Below are 19,396 nucleotides of genomic sequence, written 5' to 3' on the forward strand. Positions count from 1 at the left end.
ACAATCATATACACCTAAAGCAAAATCCTAGGGCTGAAAAAAATAATGTTGGAGATAGCAGCAGCAGCATAATTCCGTCAACACTAGGTGGTAGTAGCACAATTCCACCAACTCTTGCAAAGGTGATGGAACAGCTGTTCTGTAAACCACTTGCAGGCACATGAAGGAGAAGAAAATCATCTGGAGTATCCAGTGTGTATTCACCAATGGGAAGTCATGTTTGATCAATGTGATAAGCTTCTATAAGGAAAGCAGCAGCCTGATTACCAAGCATGGAGCAGTGATTACTGTCTTCCAAGACTTCAGTTAGGCTTTTGGCACTGTCCCTCATAAGATCCTCATGAAGAAGCTGATGAAGTATGGGCTGGATGAGCAGAGTGAGGTAAATTAAAAACTGACTTCAGTCAGGCAGGATTAGAGGGTAGTGATGATATAGGTTCTTTTGTTTAGCAACAGGGATTGGTACATTAGTTGAAGAACCAATATATTAGTTTAGCAAAAGGAACCCATGAGTGATAGATCTAAAACTTTCCATTTTAACTCTAGCAGCTGAACTGTCTTGTTTTCCTTAATAATTTTCCACTGGGGACATAATAGAATACTTTTATCTTTGTTTCAATGATTTTTGTCTCACAAGAAGCACAGGAGTCTCAATACAATACTTCTATCTTTTGCACCCAGTAGGTGCAAGGACATCTTCCTTGGATTCCACATACATTGTTTTAAAAGTTGCTCAAACTGGCCTAATAAGCAATGGAAATATTCCAAACTGGGGAAAAGCAGCTGAAAGTTATGAATCCTTGAAGAAAGGATGAATATGTGTGCCAATGTACTGCATGTGTATGTCTTAACTGTTTAAATGTAGAACCTGAACTGTGAGAGTGCGTGCTTGCTTGTCAAGTCACCCTGGTACTCATCATGAGGAATAAAGGAATGCTGCTTTCTATCACTGCATTGGAGTTACAGTGTTACTCTTGGATTTCAGATGATACCAAGACACAAAAAATTGTGATGCCTTTATTTACTCTTCCAACAAGCTATGCAGTGACTAAGACAGTCTCCTTCCTTGGAATTACCTCCAGGTGCTGCAGCAGTGCAGTGTTACAGGGATCTGCCAGTGTGCAGGCAAGCAGCAGCACGGCAGATACAGAACGGCAGGCCCTTACCCTCCTGGCTGAGCACAGTAGCTTCCCCACTGCACCCACATCACAATTTACATTTAGCATGCACACAGTTTTTATAAACAACAGAAGCAATGCACGCAGAGGAATTCTCACAGAGTCCAATCTCACACTCCTGCCTGCACCAAGGGAGGATATCTTTTTCTCTTCCCTTGCAGTTCGTCTGAGTCACGCTTGCGTCCCCTCAGACTATTTCTCTATCTGTCGCACAAGACTGACGCTCCCTCACCACCTTCACTGCTGTTTACTTCTTCTGCCCAAATGCTTGCAGTCCCTGCGAAGCAAATGCCCTTCCTCTCAGTGTTGTTACAAGTACACTTCAATAGTCTCAAAGTGCTTATTGAAGGAGACAGACTACAGGCAGAGACCCTGCTGTCAGCAGTGGGAAGGCAGAAGGATGGAGGTGCTCTTCTACACTCCTGCAAAGCAGTTGATGACTCTCACACAGAAGCCACTGACAGCCCAGAGCAGGCAGAACGATGAACGTGGCATGAACAGCATGGGGTTGAACAGAGAAGAGCCAGCACTGCAATGTGTGTAGTCAGGATCTGTGAAATTTCAGGAACTTAGATGTGGGGCACAGAAGAAAATAACGAAGCCCTGCATCTCTGTATTTTTTGCATAATACCTCTTTTCTGAAGATCTCAGCTGTTTCAAAAGGAAGAGAGGAAAACCCCAAAGCATCCTTATGCCTTGTCTCAAACTCAGGCTCCCATCCAGTCCCAGCACGTTCCTGTGACTGTGCACATACACATACACACATATAAAGCCAGCTGTGCAGGGTTTGTACCACCTACTACAGTCTGTATTTCACACAATTCCCCGCCAACCAACTGCTTTCTAACTGCTTTCTGGGTGGTCTCACACTGCCCTGCCCACTCCAACATCAAGCGTTTCTTCCTCCCTCATTATTTCCTTCTCACACATCAGAGCTACTAGGTCAGCGCTGCCACCACAGGCAGATCAGTTGAAGACGACTTTTCCCATGTTTCCCTGCTGGTTTCTTATGGCCTTCCTGGCCCCTGCAGGTAAGTAAATTTTCTTCTCCCTTGAGAAGCCTCACTGGTTCCCCTGCTGATGCTCCAACAATGTGTTCAATTGTTGGTAATGCTCCATTCCCCAAGGCTTCCTGGGGAGGATGAGGAACGAATGAGATGAATTTTTTCTCAGTCTCTTACTCAAAAAACTGCAGGTCTACACATTTTTTCTCTGTCACATTTTAATACTTCAACTGAAGGCAGTGAAACTATTATTTTAAAAAAAATTTAAAAAATTATTACTAGTATACTTGAAATTGTTTTTCCTATATATCTACTTCAGAGAAATGGGACAGTGTCCCACATGCTGGCATCCCATGTATTAATTCAAGGATGTGTTTTTGTGTCCCTTTTAACTCATTCCACTCCTCACAGTTTCTTTTGTTTTCCAGGCTGGGCTCTTCAGCAAACCCCAGACACAATTGTCCGACTGGGAGACTCTCTGACCCTGAACTGTTCGCACAAGGAGAGTGGAGTCTGGACTATGTACTGGTACAAGCTGCCAGTGGGGAAGAATGCCACTCTGCAGCTGATTTTACGTTCAGTGGAAGGTAGCAAGGCAGAGATTGAGGATGAATTCAAAAGCCGCTTCCAGAGTGATGGGACTAAGGGGAACTCCTTATCGGTGAAAATACATCATGTCCTACTCAATGACTCAGGCACTTATTTCTGTGCTAAGCAAGATACACTGTGATGCAAAGGCTGGAGCAGCATAGCACAAACCTCTCTCCATACAACTGGAGACCTGCCCGCAGAACACACAGTCCACTGCGTACCAGTAAAACCATTTTTCCACTTTTGACCTCCAGCTCTGTCCACTTAAGGGAAGCAGTGGTTTCCTCTCTGTGTCTTATGCTTGTTCTCTGGTTTTTTTTTCCTTCCCATCTCTGAATCAATTTTGAACTTACTTTTGATGCAGGTTGTAATGATATTGTTAAACTTGCTAGTGTTCGTTGATAAATAGCCCTAAGAAGCTAAGTACCAGAGTGTCAATTTCTCATTCTCCCTCCTCAACAAAACAGGGGGAGAAAATACGATGGATAAACAACCAACCAAACAAAAAATTGTGGTTTGATGTAGGGCCAGAGAGATCACTCACCAGTTACCATCACAGGCAGAACAGACTCAGCATAAGGGAGGTTAATGTAATTTATTGCCAACTAATAACTAACTAGAGCAGTGAGAACTAAAAGCAAACTAAAAACACCTTTCCCTCATCCTCCTTCTAATTCTTCCCTCTGAGCAGCACAGAGTGATAGGGTTGTGGTCAACTCATAATACTTTGTCTTTGCCACTCCTTCATCTTCTCTCTTCCCTCCTCCAGCATGGGGTTCCTCCAATGAGACCCAGTCCTTCATGAGCTAATCCAGTGTGCATTTCCCATGGGCTGCAGTTCGTCAATAACTGCTCCAGTATGAGGCTGTAGCATGAAGTGCAGTCATTCAGGACAGGACTGCTCCAGCATGGGTCCTCCATGTGCTGCAGCTCCCATCTGGTCACCTGCTCTATTGTGGGCTGCTCTCTGCGGTGAGTCAGAGACAATGGGAATTGAATCAGGGACAGTGAATGGTTTTTCACATAACTTGTGTGGACTTCTTGAATGACAGAATGTTTGTGTAAATGTAAGCTCAAGAACAGAATGTGGAGGCCACGAGAACTTATTGTTAAGTAAAGATAAGAAAACAGGTCAGATGTCCTGAAAGAAGCTTGAAGGTGAACAAGATGCCTTTGCTTGCAAGTTGTTGTGCAGAAGCTTGTAAATTCCTTTCCACTTGATCTGTAAACTCTTACCAAATACGGGTTTAGTTACCAAGATCTATAGACAACTTGAATTTATGAACTTTGGACTTACCGTGCAGGCCTAACAGAATCACAGAATCATAGAATCACCAAGGTTGGAAAAGACCTCCAAGATCATCCAGTCCAACCATCTACCTATCGCCAATAGTTCTCACTAAACCATGTCCCTCAACACAATGTCTAAATGTTTCTTGAACGCCTCCAGGGTCAGTGACTCCTCCACCTCCCTGGGCAGCGCGTTCCAGCACCTGACCACTCTTTCAGAAAAGTAGCATTTCCTAATGCCCACCCTGAATCTCCCCTGCTGCAACTTGAGGCCATTCCCTCTAGTCCTATCACTAGTTACATGAGAGAAGAGGCCAGCCCCCAGATCACTACAATCTCCCTTCAGGTAGTTACAGAGAGCGATAAGGTCTCCCCTGAGCCTCCTCTTCTCCAGACTGAACAATCCCTGCTCCCTCAGCCGCTCCTCGTAAGACCTGTGCTCCAGACCACTCACCAGCTTCATGCCTTTTCCTGGATACACTCCAGGGCCTCTTTGTCTTTCTTACAGTGAGTGGCACAAAACTGGACACAGTACTCGAGGTACAGCCTCACCAGGGCTGAGTACAGAGGGACAGTTACTTCCCTGCTCCTGCTAGCAGCACTATTTCTGATATAAGCCAGGATGCCATTGGCCTTCTTGGCCACCTGGGCGCACTGCTGGCTCATGTTCAGCTGAGTATCGACCAATACCCCCAGGTCGGTTTCCTCTACACAGTCTTCCAGCCACTCTGCCCCAATCATTGCCTGGAATTGTTGTGGCCGAAGTACAGGACTCAGCACTTGGTCTTGTTGAACCTCATCCCATTGGCTTCAGCCCAGCAATCCAGCCTGTCCACATCCCTTTGTAGGGCCTTGCTACCCCCAGGCAGATCGACACTTCTGCCAACTTGGTGTCATCTGCAAACTTCCTGAGGGTGCTCTCAATGCCCATTGCCTTTCCTATTGCCCCAGCTGCCACTGCCCCATCATCATAAGATTTCATATGTGCTGCAGTGCTGCCAGCACCACTCAAGGCAGCAGGTTCTTCAAGGTTCCTGCTAGCACCCTGTCCCTCTAATCTAGCTATGCCATCCCACACTTTATCATGGGAAGGCTCACCATCCCCCCCAACGCCCTTCAGACCTAGTTGAAAGCCCTCCCAATGAGCCCTCTATTTTTTCCCCAAGGACCCTTCTTCCCCTTTGAGAAAGGCAAACCCCACCTGGTGCCCACAAACTCTGTGCCATATAGGCCATTTGGTTGTCAAAAAAACCAAAGTTCTGACAGTGGCACCGATGATGAAGCCAGGTATTTAAAGATAAGATCCTTTGATTTGTCTCCATGTCCTCCCCCAATAATAGGAGACAGAGAAGGAAGGATGATCTGTGCATTCAATTCCTTTAGCCACTGTCCCTTTTGATAGCCCTTGATCCACATGTAGCTGCTTCACCTCTCCCTTTCTGGAAAAACAGTAAGGGATTGTGGTCTGATGGCCGTACCATGCTACGTAGTTTCCTGGTAACATCTCTCACCTGAACCCCAGGAAGACAGCAGACTTCTCTAAGAAGAGGGTCTGCTTGGCATATTGGACGTTCAGTTCCCTGTAGGGAGGAATCACCTACAACTAATATCCGTCTTTTATTCTTCAGTGATGTAGTCTTGATGTTGGGGGAAGGCTTTTTGTGGTTGCGTTTTGTTAGTTTGTCTAGACTGAACAGACCGTTATCACCCACAGATAGGCCTTCTACAACCAGGGCCGCACCCCTGTTGTAGAGAGGCACCTGGAGGGGTGGAGCAGGCAAGGAGGGTTTTTGTTCACAGCTTTGAGCGCAAACTTGCCTCTATTCACTCCTTTCCTTTGTGTTCTTGCCTCCAGCCTTGCAATTGTTTTTCTTCAACCTGATGTGATACAGGCTGCCTTGGGATTTGTGTTCTTTCCTTTGAAATAACCTGTCTGTGCATGGGTGAACTGTGGTTTCCCTATTTGTCCCCCATGACACTTCTTAATCTATGTATTTCATCCTGTAGCCTCACCACAAGGCAGAGCAGATCATCTGCCTACTCACACCTCACACAGCTGTTCTGACTGCTGCCCACAATGCCAGGGAAAGGCTCATGCACTCTACGCAGCCAGAGGTCTGGACCGCTACGTGGTTGCCTCCAAATTCAGCCAGGGTTTCAACATCCTTCCGGACAGAGGCAGACACCCTTTCTCGCCTTCGAGTGGATATCTTGCCTAAATCTCTGTCCTCGGAGGGTGATAATCCTGCACTTAGAGTGTGACGACCCTGTACTTTGCGGGTGGTGATCGCCTAATGAACTTCTCTCTCCAGCACGCCGGCTACTCTCCCTCCCTGCTCGAGCTGCCCGCTCTAAGTGCCGGCCACGCCCTGCTTGCCCGTCCCGTCCGCTGCGCCCCCTGGTGGCAGGTTTTGTACACGCAGGGGGTCGGGCCGCTGTCACCCCCCGGCTCTGCCCACACCGCGTCAGCGCTGCCGAACAGCAGGGGCTGCGCACTCCCTTCGCAACGGCTTTTTCCGCCGTGTTTTACCGCGGATTTACCTTTCTGTGAAGCTGAAGGTCAGCCAAAAGTCACTGTGGTGAAGCGGGAGCTGAAATAAAGGGGATGAAGTAGGTGGTCATACAGCCTCACTGCGCGCACCTAAAGAGACATTAGCCTATATTAATGAGTTATTGGAAAAGAATGAATATGTATGACATTTCTGGGAAATGTATTGCATCTGCATGTCTTAACTATTTAAATGCGGGGAACCTAAACTCTGAGAGCACGTGCTTGATTTGTTAAGTTGTCCGGTACGCATGGTGAACTAAAATAATGTCTCTTTCTAACACCACATTGGAGTTAGAGAGTTTTCTTCCCAGACTTTCTGATGATGAGCAATAGGTAAAACACTGGTGTGATATCAACCTGTGCAAAGCACAGTATTACATGGGCTTCCATAGGGCCAAATTCCATTCCAGCCAGACCTGGTACAAACACAGAAAGGGAACAACTTTGTTAGCTACCTTTTCACGGCAGGGTCTATCAGTGGTATAAGTGATGTTGCAACCCTGTGAGAAGGGAGAGCCCATGAGAACATTTCAACAATTTGAATGTCAAGTCTGGCATATAATCTAGAAAGTGGAGTTTCTTCTTTGCCTACAAGAGGCATTGAGACATGGAGTGGGTAGTGGCAGAGGACAGGGACTGTTTCCAAACTACTCAACGTGCCCGTCCCTCATAGTCAAGAATGCACTCTGTGTACAGACAGAAACATGTATTTTCCCCCATTTTCCTCATCCTCTTCACTGTCCTCCAACATTTTCACCCCTCTACTAACATACTGAAACAAGGTGGATATTTCTAAACTTTCTAAGAGGCGAGAACATGACCTTGCTTAGAAAGAAGGGGATATTGTCTGTGTTTAATCAACAGAAATGTAATATACTTTTCACGCAGAATCAAGCAGAATGTCTTATGTTATCTGATTAATCAAAGACAATTGTTCCCCTTGGAATACTGGCAAGAGGAGAACTGTTCAGCTTGTTTTAGGTGACATATAAGGATAAAAGGATTAAGAGAAGCGTTCTCCAAACAATCACCAAAGGTACTGTAAGACCCCTGAACAACCCCATGCAAGCACGTCTGGCTGGGAATATAACCAAAAGGGGATGGAGTATCATGACTGCTTAACCTTATGAATATGTAGGTAGTAGGTGTTCTTTCTGTATTACATAGATGGAATATATGGGAATTTTATGCATAAATGCAGTGAAGAAATTTTTATTACTGTCCTTGATTTCTGGAAACATTCAACTTTCCAGCACCCAGGCCCAAATGAAAAGCAATATCTCTCTTGCGTGCATGGGAATTGGCTCATTGCACGTCACGTAACAAATTTGCTTTTTGCATGATAATACCAGGCAAGGATATTTAAGTCTCCACTCGCACTGGTCATGGAGGGAAAACCCGTGACTTTCAGCAGCTCCCTGGTAAGAACTCTGTCTGGTACAAACAGGCTGAAGGAAAGGATGTCAGGTTTTTTCCAGAAAAACAGAAAGCTGGGAAGGAAGATGCTGAGAAGGTGTTCAACAAGGGCTTTCAGAGCAATGAGATACCATGCTATGGTCTGATCTCATTTGTATATCGTGCTTTTTCCTGGCTCAGGCACCTATCACTTATCTAAGAGGTATATCAGCAACAAAGCACCTGAAAGAGTTAAGTTGAAACCTCTCCGTATGAAAATGGCATTTGCTCCTTTGTGCCCCACTTTTCTCCTCTCGCTTTCTTGCAGTGCCAGATTTCTTCTGCATTATTTTTCCCCATGTTCTGCTTTTTCTGTCATGGGCACCTTCGGCAGTTTTTTCATGGACTTTCTCTGGGCTGAATGGGGCTATAGGGATTTAAAACATAAGTTCAGGAACATCTCTGTTCTTTTGACTGTTCCAGGAAAACTAAGAAAGCCTGGCATGTCCAATGAGAAAAATGGTACAGTCTCAACAATTTAGTAAAATAGCCTTGGTAGGCCATAGTACTAGCACATTACGAGAACAAGCTCTAGCAAGAGCTTGCCTTCAGTCCCCGGGTAGAGCAGTCAGTGATTTTTGCACTAGGAAAAGTTCAGTCATACGATTGTGGGTTGGGGGTGATTGGGTGTGTTTGTGCTGCTGCCAGCTGTTTTCTGTAATAGAAGTATGTTGCCTCTGTAGTTCACCACACTCTTTCAGCTCTTTTATGTAGATGTGTAGCATTTGACTATGTGACTATAAACAGAAAATATCTTCTACTCCAAAATGGTTGTATATTACTAGCTGAAGGACTCCTGAAGATGAGGCTAAAAAATGCTTCAAGATTCTTCTAGTTGAGAGACGCTACAAATATTAGATAGATAGATAGATAGATAGATAGATAGATAGATAGATAGATAGATAGATAGATAGATAGAGATATTACTTGTCTGTGTTCTCCATGTGATAACCCAAGGAATTATCCAGAGGAACTCTGCACAATGAAGGGCTGCCAGAAAATGTTTATTTTTTTGTTAAGTTTTGTACATCCAGTTCCAAAACAGAAGGAAATGAGGAGGAGGAAAAGCAGGTCACATAAAATGAGTGTCTCAGTTGGAAGACATGGTATTTTGAATCCAGGAAACATAATTGCAAACCTTAGTGTAAACACCAGGATAACCTCTTTGTGCACATCCAATGCCCCAGGAAACAATACCCTGAAGCTGCCCATTGCAGACTGCTGGACCACCGGAATCCCCCTATACAGATAAAGAGACAGATACTCAGCACATGTTATCAGCATGAGCAATGAGCCATATTTCCCAGAAATCACTGAGATTCTAGAAAGTTCCACTAGACTTTTTCTTTGAAAGATCTTTTCTGCTTACAGTTCTACACCTGATGCTAACATGCCTCACTTCAGCTTTAAGGCATCACAGGCAATAGTAAGTTACTTATTTTTCATGGATGCCGTTCTCAGCAGATACTGAGGAAATATTTCCTGCACATTATTCTCCAAAACTTTTCCACAGAGTCAGGCATGCACAACATGCAGAGCAATTGCCAGGTGTTTTCATTTTCCAGGCTTCCTGGGTATTGTTATAGTGAGTATTTTATTCTCATTGAATTCAAAACTAACATTTGCATCCTAGGCCATAGCCTCTGTGATTATTGTTTATTCTCTTGTGCAGCACTTCTCCATTTTCAGTAGCCCAAAGTGCAAGAGCTAGCATACTCTGCATGTATGGAGGGCAGAGGTATTTCATCTCTCAAAATAAATAAATAAATAAATAAATAAATAAATAAATTACAGGGATCAACTGAGTGGAAAAATTGTCAACTCAATAAGCAACCTCTACCCTTAGCCTCCGCTGCTAGTAAAAAAAAAAAAGGTTTCAAACATGCCATTGAGTATCTCTAACATGATATTATCTTCTACTTGGAGAAGACAGGAAAGATACAGATAGGAGAGGCAATTGTTTTACCTGGCAAGAGTCTTTCCCTCCGTTCAGGTATCCTATACATATCATGTTACTGGTAATTTGACCGGGGTAAGCACTGCTGCACTGGCTTGAGGAGAGTACAGGGGCATTCAGGCACTGCAAGGTATCTGGATACAGAGCTACAAGAAAACAGAGAGAAATGACTGATGACATATCTGATTTACTTTCATAGTCTGGAGAAACCATCCTTCTTAACAGAAAAGTCATTGCTGGTCACCCTTTTTTAGAAGTCTTCATTTTTCTTCTGAGCAGTAATTCTATTTGCTTAGATTAAACAAATTCTACCCACGGGTTCTCTGTTCTACACTGCATCTAGAATATCATCAGCTGGCAGAGTCAGAACTAAGAACTACTCTGTGGAGTAGTGGAGCCCTTTTGTAGCAATTTTAGATCCACAATCACGTGTTTTTATAATATTCTCAGGACTCTATTAACTAGTAAATCACTAGTGCTTGGAACTGCATAGTTGATGGTGCCAAGAAACAAAATGTGTGGCAACGTGGACATCTCAGTGAAGGGCACTTGAATCACTTAAATGATTCCGTCTTCATAAAATAGAACAGGATTAAAGATCTTAGAAATTCTTGTCATTAGGGTAGTTAAATGATTGTTGTCCTGCATGGACTGATCATTTAAAATCATTCTTCAAAAAGGCTTGCCCTGCAGCACTTCTCTGTTCTTTACCCTGTACTGTTTGGACTTAATTGTGAGGTCTTAGACTATCTCCTGGGTCCCCAGGATGCTGTACATTCCCACCCAGCACTCACTGCCACTGCTGAGTGTGTTTCCCCATCCAGAGATTAGGCATGTTGTTCCAGTGGTCACACAGCTGGTAGGCAGAGGAATTGTGTTGACGTAGGAATTGAGTGTGGCTGCTTTGGAAAGTTTGATGAGCATGATATCATTGTTGAGTGTGTTGGAGTTGTAGCCAGAGTGGCGGATGACTTTAGATGAACTAATAGTCTGCTCGCTGCCATCTTGGGCTGCCAGGTTGTATTCCCCAAGCTTCACTTGAATGGAACTGGAAAAAAGAAGGAATGTCACTTTCTTTACTGCCACTGACATGGTTATAAGAAATCTGCCTATCACTCTATGCACTGTATGTATTAAAAGTTTTCATGCTGGGTACTTTTCCTGTCCTGCAATAAATCCTGGAGATCCACACTGAGATCTTACTTTTTGCCAGTGCTGGTGGTGAATTCATGAAAGATTGTTTTGTGGCAAGTACAAACACTCTGGAAGACAAACTGCTATCACCACGAGGTCATTCCTCTTCCTTTTCTACAGTAATTATGTTTTAACAAGATTAATGCAATTTGTAAGAGACCACACATATAACTTGCTAGATTACCACATTGTCATTTCAGAATGTAATCTGCATTCAGAAAAACATTTGCAGTAGGGAAAAACCTCTTGCGATGCATTAGCCCAGCTTTCTGAATGACCCACTCATTCCTCAGTTGTCACCTGTCAGAACTGAGTTACCTATACATTTGGATCTCACAGCTCTGTATTCCTGTTAAAAGTGGACTGGAGTAAAGGAGTAGGTTATGGAATATGTCCACTCACGACTTGTAGCAGTGAGCAGCTGACAGCACCCATTGGCTGCTGATGAGAGAACCTCCACAGAAGTGATATCCAGAATTCAGAGACACCTGGTAGGGGGCAGCGTTCCTTGCACAGCTGTAGCCTCCCACAATCTTGTCATCATCAGCATCACTGATGGGGAAGGCAACTGCAAAATAAGAAATAGCATATGTTAACATCCAGCATAAGGAACTCTGTGGCCCCATGATTGATGGAAACATATCACGTATAGGCTCTGGTTCTACAAAAATGCACAATAGCAGTTATGGTCAACTCTAACAGACATTTTTTTGCTGGTCCCTAAAATAAGCAGATTGAATTTAGATTGACTGCTCATCTATTTGTGTCTAAAGCCCTGGCTGCTATTTCCAGAGTGAGTTTAATAATATAGAAATGTTCTTGTTGGATAAGATGAAAGGTCTGTCTGTCCCAGCATCTTGTCTGTAGTAGCAGTCAATAGCAGAAAATGAAAGTACAAGACAAGTCTGCAGTGGCATTTCCTTGGAGCGCTCTCCCATATTCCAAGAATTTACAGTAGCTTTAGGATTTCCTGAGTAAGAGGTACTTTGTAATTCATTTTCAGTGGAGGAGACGTGAATTTATATAGTCTTTTTTTGAACCTGTGTAAGCATTTTAGTGTTGCTGGGTCGAGAACGATGAAGACATTCATTTCACGTCTTCTGAAATAAGTTTTTCTGAACAGATACTTAGTAGTCAAAAGAAGTAGAAGTGCTCTGCCTTAAATCTTTTGCAAACCTAAAATGGACTTCACTTTCTCATGACAGACTATGCTACAAGTTTCCTCGGAAATGAGTTTCATTTTAAATTACAAAAATAGAAGTAAAAATACACTCACCAGCCACACCAACAAAGGCGACAAACAGTATGTATTTCATGGTCTTGACGCAGCCTCAAGCCCAGACTGGTGGACTGGCAACGTGAGTTGCTGGAAATATATTTTCTGAAATGGCCTATCTTTAGCCCAAGGTTTTCTCCAGGAAAAAAAAACAGTGGAAAACTTGCAGATCCACATGTAGGCATTGGAAGTTACTGATAGTAATTACAAATAACAGATCAGCTAATCATAAGCCTTTCATAAGATATAGAGCTCTCTTTAATTATTTCAAAAAGCAACTTTCAAAATAAAGATATTTTTGGGTTTTGGAAGATGGGTGGTTGTTTGTCCTCCTCACTCTTGTATGCAACACTTGTTCATAGTAACCCTTTGAGATTTCTCTGTGTTGGTGGTGCCATTTTTAAGAAAGCAGGCTTTATCCGGAAGCTGACTATTGTACATAGTGGATTGAAAGATATTTTATATTTATTAAAAAAAATTAATTCTATATTAAGTTTCTTAAGTTTATTTTTACAAATTCCTTTTCTTCAGTAACATGCTGCTTTCTATCTGTATGATACAAGTGTTTTCTCAAATAAAATTATTGATAAGTAATTTCAAAAACTCAGTATGAGAAAACTATTCTATGTGGCCCTCCATCTCCTAAGATAATTTGTTCAAAAGCAGAATGCTCACAATTTCTATTTGAAAGCATTTCTCTCATTTAATCTAAATGATCGTGTCCATCTAAGCAACAAAAAGTGGTTTTTATTTAGTTTTGGAATTGTCTGCAGGTAGTGATTTTTGCCACAGATAAATCTCAGTATAAGTTGATATTTATGGATACAGTGTATGTGAACACAAATTTGGTGATCACAAACAGTGAGATCTCCTGAAATCCTCTGAAAAACTGTTAACATTTATGATGCTGAGTTTGCTATATCTTAATGTGTTTGACAGATAACCATTTTCCAAGGAGCTGTCAAATTCATCATGTCAGCTCCCAAAAGGTAATCTCAAAAGCCTGTTAACAGAACTCAAGTACTTTGTGATGCTTACACGGAACAAGAGACAAAATAGGAATCATTTCTCTGCTCCATTTCATAATCAGCCTTCTGAGAGCCATGGAGGCGCTCAAAAGCAAAATAGGATCTTGTGTGGAAAATAAAAAGATTTGTAATGGTAATGGTAAAAGGAATGGCAGAAATTATCAACGCTATAAAATTCCATCATATATAGGGAAACACAAGCATTTCCCACTTTCCAGTAGTATCAAATTTTATTCCCTTGTAAATAATTTATTTATTCTCAAAAAAAAAAAAAAAAAAGCCACCAAAAAAAACCAAAGCCAAACCAACCGAACAAAAAACAACAAAAACCAACCACTGGCATAGAGATAGACTGTTATGAGAAATTTTAAATACTCTTCCTGAAATACAAACTCAAGAACCGAATAGAACTAAGGCCACAAACAGTAGTGAGAGGACTGAAAAAAAGAAGATGAAAGAAGATAAATAAAACTGATATGCTACAGACTGGCTTCAGATTGCAGAAATACAACCATTACAGAAACAGCACCAATGACATCATATTGGACATCCTCCTTCTCAAAGAATCGGGGAGCTCCATTAAAATCTCTTATTATCATAACAACAGAAGCAGCGCTCAGGTTGACCGGGATGAAGGATCATGATTGGAAAGTATGTACAGTACAACATCCAGACAGAAATTATTTGGTCAGGAAGCAGTTCCACCTTTTTGTCATGAGATCAGAACTCCTCTTTCCTGGCAGACAGGCCAAAGTTAAGTTGAGTTGCTTCCCCCACTTAATCCAGTCCAAAAGCCATTTCTGAAAGACTCACATCTTCATGTATCACTCCTGTGGGCCTTACACACCCTGGAAACCAATGTTCTTCTGACTCTATGAGCTGTTCAGCAAAGAGCATAGCACGCCATTCCTTGCAACCAGGGAGCACTCTTCTGCTCTGTAGAACAATCTCAGGGCTGGGATCTACTCGCTATTCATATCAGGCAACAGAAACACAGTGAGGAAAGCACTGGGAAAGCATACGCTCTCACAGTCTGAGTTGCTTACTCTCTTCTGCCTCTCATTTAGAGCTCATTTTCACAACACTCCGTTGCCATCTAGGGATTATTACTAGTGATCCAATGGTCCTGTGAAAGTTTTGGGAAATCTGTTTTATGACAGAAGCACTAAGGAATATAAACACCTTGGTGGCAACTTTGGGAGGGACATCGGAGTGATTTTTGTTGTTGTTGATATTGTTCTTTTTTCTTCTCCTTCAGTAGGCTATTAGTTCCTGAAAATCATGATGTTACTGTTATATCTCAGATCTTTTACATGAACACTGAAAAACTGCTCTTCAAACTTGGGAACCTAACCTAAGGATCTCTTTCTATTTCTCAACTCCCAGGCATGTTTAGTGTAGGGTGGCAAATGCTATTGTAAGGCCCTGGGAACTTATCAGCAGCCTTCAATGTCTAGCAAATAAATGAGGCGGTTATAGACTGGTCACAGCTGTGCAGTTCCCAGTTCCCAGTAGAAAGCCATCCAGATCTTCAGTGAATGTTGTCATCCTGAAGTTCTGCAGCCACAGTGCCCTGATGCAGTTCTGAAAATAATTTTCTCCTAGGCAGTTTTTTTTTTTTTTTTTTGCAAGCTTGAGGTGGCATTGCACAAGAAACAACCATTTTGAGAAAAGTTCATCAAGAAATAGCTGTTCTCTCTGTCTTGCTTCCTGTCTTTCATTTCCTGCTGTAGAGGAGGCCAGGGAAGCTGTAGTCACAGAAAGCATTGTACATAGTACGTACTTAGAATGGAATCAGTTGAGTCGGATGGGACCTTTAAAGGCCATCTAGTCCAACTCCCCTGCAACAAAGAGGGACACCTACTGCTAGATCAGCTTGCTTAGAGTCCAGCCTGACCTTGAATGTCTCCAGGGATGGGGCATCCACCACATCTCTGGGTACCCTGTTCCTGTGCTTCACTACCGTTACTGTAAAAACCCCTTTTTCTTGTGCCCACTCTAAATCTCCCCTGTTTTAGTTTAAAACCCTTTCCCCTTGGTACTCTCCTGTCTGACAGAACATTTTCCATCTGAATCACTTTGAAAGTTCCTATATCTTTCCAACAGGCATTCTTAAAACAATGTGTTTGCTTGAAATTTCATGCAGGAAGAGGCTTGGTTTTCAGCAAAGATCTGGCTGCTACCGAGGCCGTTGTTATTGGCTTAAGGGAAAGGAAAACAGACCTATATAAGTAAATCCCTCTGCAGGGCACGCTGTCTGACTTCTGAGGCAGAAACGAGGATGTGGACAGTATGGTGTATGGTCTTGTACTTCTTTGGAGCAAGTAAGGCATCAGCTCAGACATCATACCTATTCTGCTGTGGGGAGAATGTAGTCTGTTTTCTAACTGTGTTTCTTTTGCTTTGTCTCATAGGAGCTAAGATAACCCAAAACCCAAGTCTGGTGCTGAAAGAAGATGAGAATGCTACTCTGACATGCAGTCAAAATGACAATCACAATTATATGTACTGGTATCTGCAGCAGCCAGGGAAGGGGCTGCAATTGATCTATTATTCATACGGTACAAATCAGGATTATGAGGGTGATATTCCCATCGGATACAAGGCAAAGCGGTTAAGCCAAGAAGTCTTCCGTCTAGATATTGTACCTGTAANTTCTGTGGTATTGTTGTCATTCCGGGAGTGATTGATCCAGATTTCCAAGTAATACCTCAGTTGCTTGCACTTCCAAACTTTCAAACCAATCAAGGTGTGGTCCAAAAACGCAATGGGGGGGTTCAGTTCTACTAATCCGATGGTGTGTTTCACTCAATCTCTCAAGCAACGGCCAATGATTCTGGTTGAATTAAGCTAGGGCGATCACTCCCTGAAGGTTTTTGCTTTGTTCGATACTGGCTCTGATGTTACCATTGTATCACGACGGGTGTGGCCCAAGGACTGGGGATTAAGTCCAGTAACTGGTGTGGTAGGGATTGGTGGGTCCTCAGCAGCTCTGAAAGGGTAGGTAACTCCATGTATTTCCTTTCAAGATATTACCGTACATATGCAGGTGTATGTCATGGACCTTCCAGGCAACTTGCAGATGCTAGCAGGGAGAGATTTGCTGGGACAATCCGGAGCTGTACTCACCACGGGCAAGCCTCAGCTTTTTCAATAGCGGCCATGCTAGAGCAGCCACCTATCCTTAAGTTAAAATGGAACACTGATGATCCAGTGTGGATAGAGCAGTGGCCGCTAACTACGGAAAGGCTGCAGCAGGCCAAGCAGTTAGTACAGGAACAGTTAGAAGCAGGACACGTAAAAGAATCCGTTAGTCCATGGAATACCCCTATCTTTGTCATACCGAAAAAATCAGGAAAGTGGCGCTTGCTGCACGATTCACGTGCTGTCAGTAATCAAATGCAAGCTATGGGAGCCCTCCAGCCAGGTCGTCCAAGTCCTGTCATGTTGCCTAAAGAACATGACTTCTTATTATTGATTTAAAGGACTGTTTCTTTACCATTCCCCTAGATCCTAGAGATACTGAATGTTTTGCCTTTACGGTACCCTCAATTAATTAAGGCAGAACCAGCTAAGAGGTATGAGTGGGTGGTACTTCCCCAAGGGATGAAAAACTCTCCGATGATGTGCCAAATCTACGTTGCATGGGCGCTGGCACTGTTGCAACAGCGCTGGGCAGACACTATCATATATCATTATATGGATGACATTTTGTTTTGCAGGGAAAGACCTTTTACTGATGTAGATCTATCTGATATTGAGGCAGCGATGGCTAGCCGAGGACTTAAGGCAGCGCCAGAGAAAGTACAGCNGAAGAACCATTCTGCTACCTATTTCTGTGCCTCCAGTTTGGACACAACACTTCAAAGTCACTTGCTTTCTTTACATAAACCCCTCTCCAGTATGTACCTCCCCTCAGAAGGGAGTAGCTCTGAGCACAGGACAGTGGTGTGCAGGCCAATTGGCCATTCACAAACCAGAGGTTGCTGAGGAGCTGGACCAAGAGAGGTCAAGCAGGTTCCATTTAATTGCTGAATTCCTCTTTCCTGATCAGCTCTTGTTCCTCTATCACGTCATAACTATCCTTCAATTTTGATAATCAAATCCAGACATAAAATGATATTCGCTGTGCCTGGAGAGGTTGTCCTAATCTCAAGAACTCCATAGAAGTAGGGCCTCAGTAGAACTAGGGAGGTGGGATAAAGCAGTATGCAACCTGAAATGAAATCGCATTCAAGAAAAATATAGATTTTTTTTATTCAGAAATTGCATACACAGTCCAGCTTTCTTCTGCATGAAGCATATGTTTTACATGTCCTACATCTATCCCTTTATGCCTCATACCTATGTCTTTGCTACAGCCTGGTGAGCTGCAAGACANAACTGTGTTTCTTTTGCTTTGTCTCATAGGAGCTAAGATAACCCAAAACCCAAGTCTGGTGCTGAAAGAAGATGAGAATGCTACTCTGACATGCAGTCAAAATGACAATCACCATTATATGTACTGGTATCTGCAGCAGCCAGGGAAGGGGCTGCAATTGATCTATTATTCATTTGGTGCAAATCAGGATTATGAGGGTGATATTCCCATCGGATACAAGGCAAAGCGGTTAAGCCAAGAAGTCTTCCGTCTAGATATTGTACCTGTAAGGAAGAACCATTCTGCTACCTATTTCTGTGCCTCCAGTTTGGACACAACACTTCAAAGTCACTTGCTTTCTTTACATAAACCCCTCTCCAGTATGTACCTCCCCTCAGAAGGGAGTAGCTGTGAGCACAGGACAATGGTGTGCAGGCCAATTGGCCATGCACAAACCAGAGGTTGCTGAGGAGCTGGACCAAGAGAGGTCAAGCAGGTTCCATTTAATTGCTGAATTCCTCTTTCCTGATCAGCTCTTGTTCCTCTATCACGTCATAACTATCCTTCAATTTTGATAATCAAATCCAGACATAAAATGATATTCACTGTGCCCGGAGAGGTTGTCCTAATCTCAAGAACTCCATAGAGGTAGGGCCTCAATAGAACTAGGGAGATGGGATAATGTAGTATGCAACCTGAAATGAAATCACATTCAAGAAAAATATAGATTTTTTTTATTCAGAAATTGCTTACACAGTCCAGCTGGTCTGCGTTCATTTATCTTACCCCTTCCATCCATGGATGAGTTGTGAGTACATTTCAGGAAACCCTGTGTTGATTCTTCTTGCACGTTCTCAACGTTCTGTTTGACTTTCCGCTAAGTCCTAAGCATCCAAATTTTGATCACAAAAAAGTAGGAGGAGGAATAAGCGGGACGTGAATGTGATTTTATTTACTACATGATTTCTTCCTGATGGAATGTTTCATGAATGCACAAAGAATGTTATGTCTCTCACACACAAGGACCTACCAGTGTCTTTCTAGGTAAGGATTGTGAAGCAGCATCCCTCTCCCACATAGTGCCCTTACTGCACTGGATTACTGTTGAGGTGTAAGCTTTCAGTGAGGAATTCCTAAATTTTTAGAAAGCAAGAAAGCACCAAGCAAAGTCCTTGTGATGTACTGCAAAATCCAACTGCCTAATTTGCTAGTTCTGAAATGAACTATGTGCGTGTTTTTCCAGCTGCTAGTACCTGTGATCCGTGGTCTGACTCCAGTGTGTGATCCAGAGAGCTGCTCTCCTTGATTCCTGTGGCCAGATTTCACTCCCGGACCATGGGGTTTATGGCTCTTCTGGGACGGCTCTGGGACTACCCTCAAAAGTACTGATCTGAAAATAAGAGAGCTGTCTATCTACTGTCTTTCCAGTAGGCAGCAATGTTATACAAGTCACAAAAGAAACACTAGAGATCTCGTGTTGTGTCTTCCATATACTTCCTTCTTTCAGAGAGC

The 19,396-nt window shown here is 43.1% G+C and overlaps 1 protein-coding gene, 1 long non-coding RNA gene and 1 gene segment (V, D, J or C); 1 reads left to right on the plus strand and 2 right to left on the minus strand.

Moving 5' to 3' along the window:
• On the minus strand, positions 9,044-12,601 carry LOC110397958 (trypsin I-P1). The gene is made up of 5 exons (XM_021395040.1): positions 12,497-12,601; positions 11,623-11,788; positions 10,821-11,074; positions 10,036-10,172; positions 9,044-9,309 (listed from the first exon to the last, which is right to left on the minus strand). Exons 1-5 carry the CDS (start codon positions 12,534-12,536, stop codon positions 9,160-9,162), a joined length of 747 nt encoding a protein of 248 aa, XP_021250715.1. The 5' UTR covers positions 12,537-12,601; the 3' UTR covers positions 9,044-9,159.
• Positions 15,718-17,529, plus strand: LOC110397984. The segment is given in 3 exon segments: positions 15,718-15,848; positions 15,939-16,178; positions 17,336-17,529. Coding segments are annotated over 3 exon segments (462 nt in total).
• The window catches only part of LOC110397990, an 8,775-nt gene continuing 7,740 nt past the window's right edge, over positions 18,362-19,396 (minus strand). Inside the window, exons 2-3 of the long non-coding RNA XR_002438129.1 lie at positions 18,671-19,274; positions 18,362-18,579 (exon numbers count right to left, since the gene is read on the minus strand). This is a non-coding gene — a long non-coding RNA (uncharacterized LOC110397990). The remainder of the gene's footprint in view (positions 18,580-18,670; positions 19,275-19,396) is intronic.

Source organism: Numida meleagris, chromosome 1 (assembly GCF_002078875.1).
Source record: "Numida meleagris isolate 19003 breed g44 Domestic line chromosome 1, NumMel1.0, whole genome shotgun sequence".
Classification (NCBI taxonomy): Eukaryota; Metazoa; Chordata; class Aves; order Galliformes; family Numididae; genus Numida; species Numida meleagris.

What these genes read in the sequence shown, in the direction of transcription:
- LOC110397958 (XM_021395040.1), bottom strand. Translation starts at nt 12,536, where the DNA reads ATGAAATACATACTGTTTGTCGCCTTTGTTGGTGTGGCTG. An exon ending in GCTGCTCACTGCTACAAGTC is followed by an intron (nt 11,075 to 11,622) that starts GTGAGTGGACAT and finishes TCTTTTTTCCAG; the next exon opens with TTCCATTCAAGTGAAGCTTG. An exon ending in GAGGGAAAGACTCTTGCCAG is followed by an intron (nt 9,310 to 10,035) that starts GTAAAACAATTG and finishes TTATCTGTATAG; the next exon opens with GGGGATTCCGGTGGTCCAGC.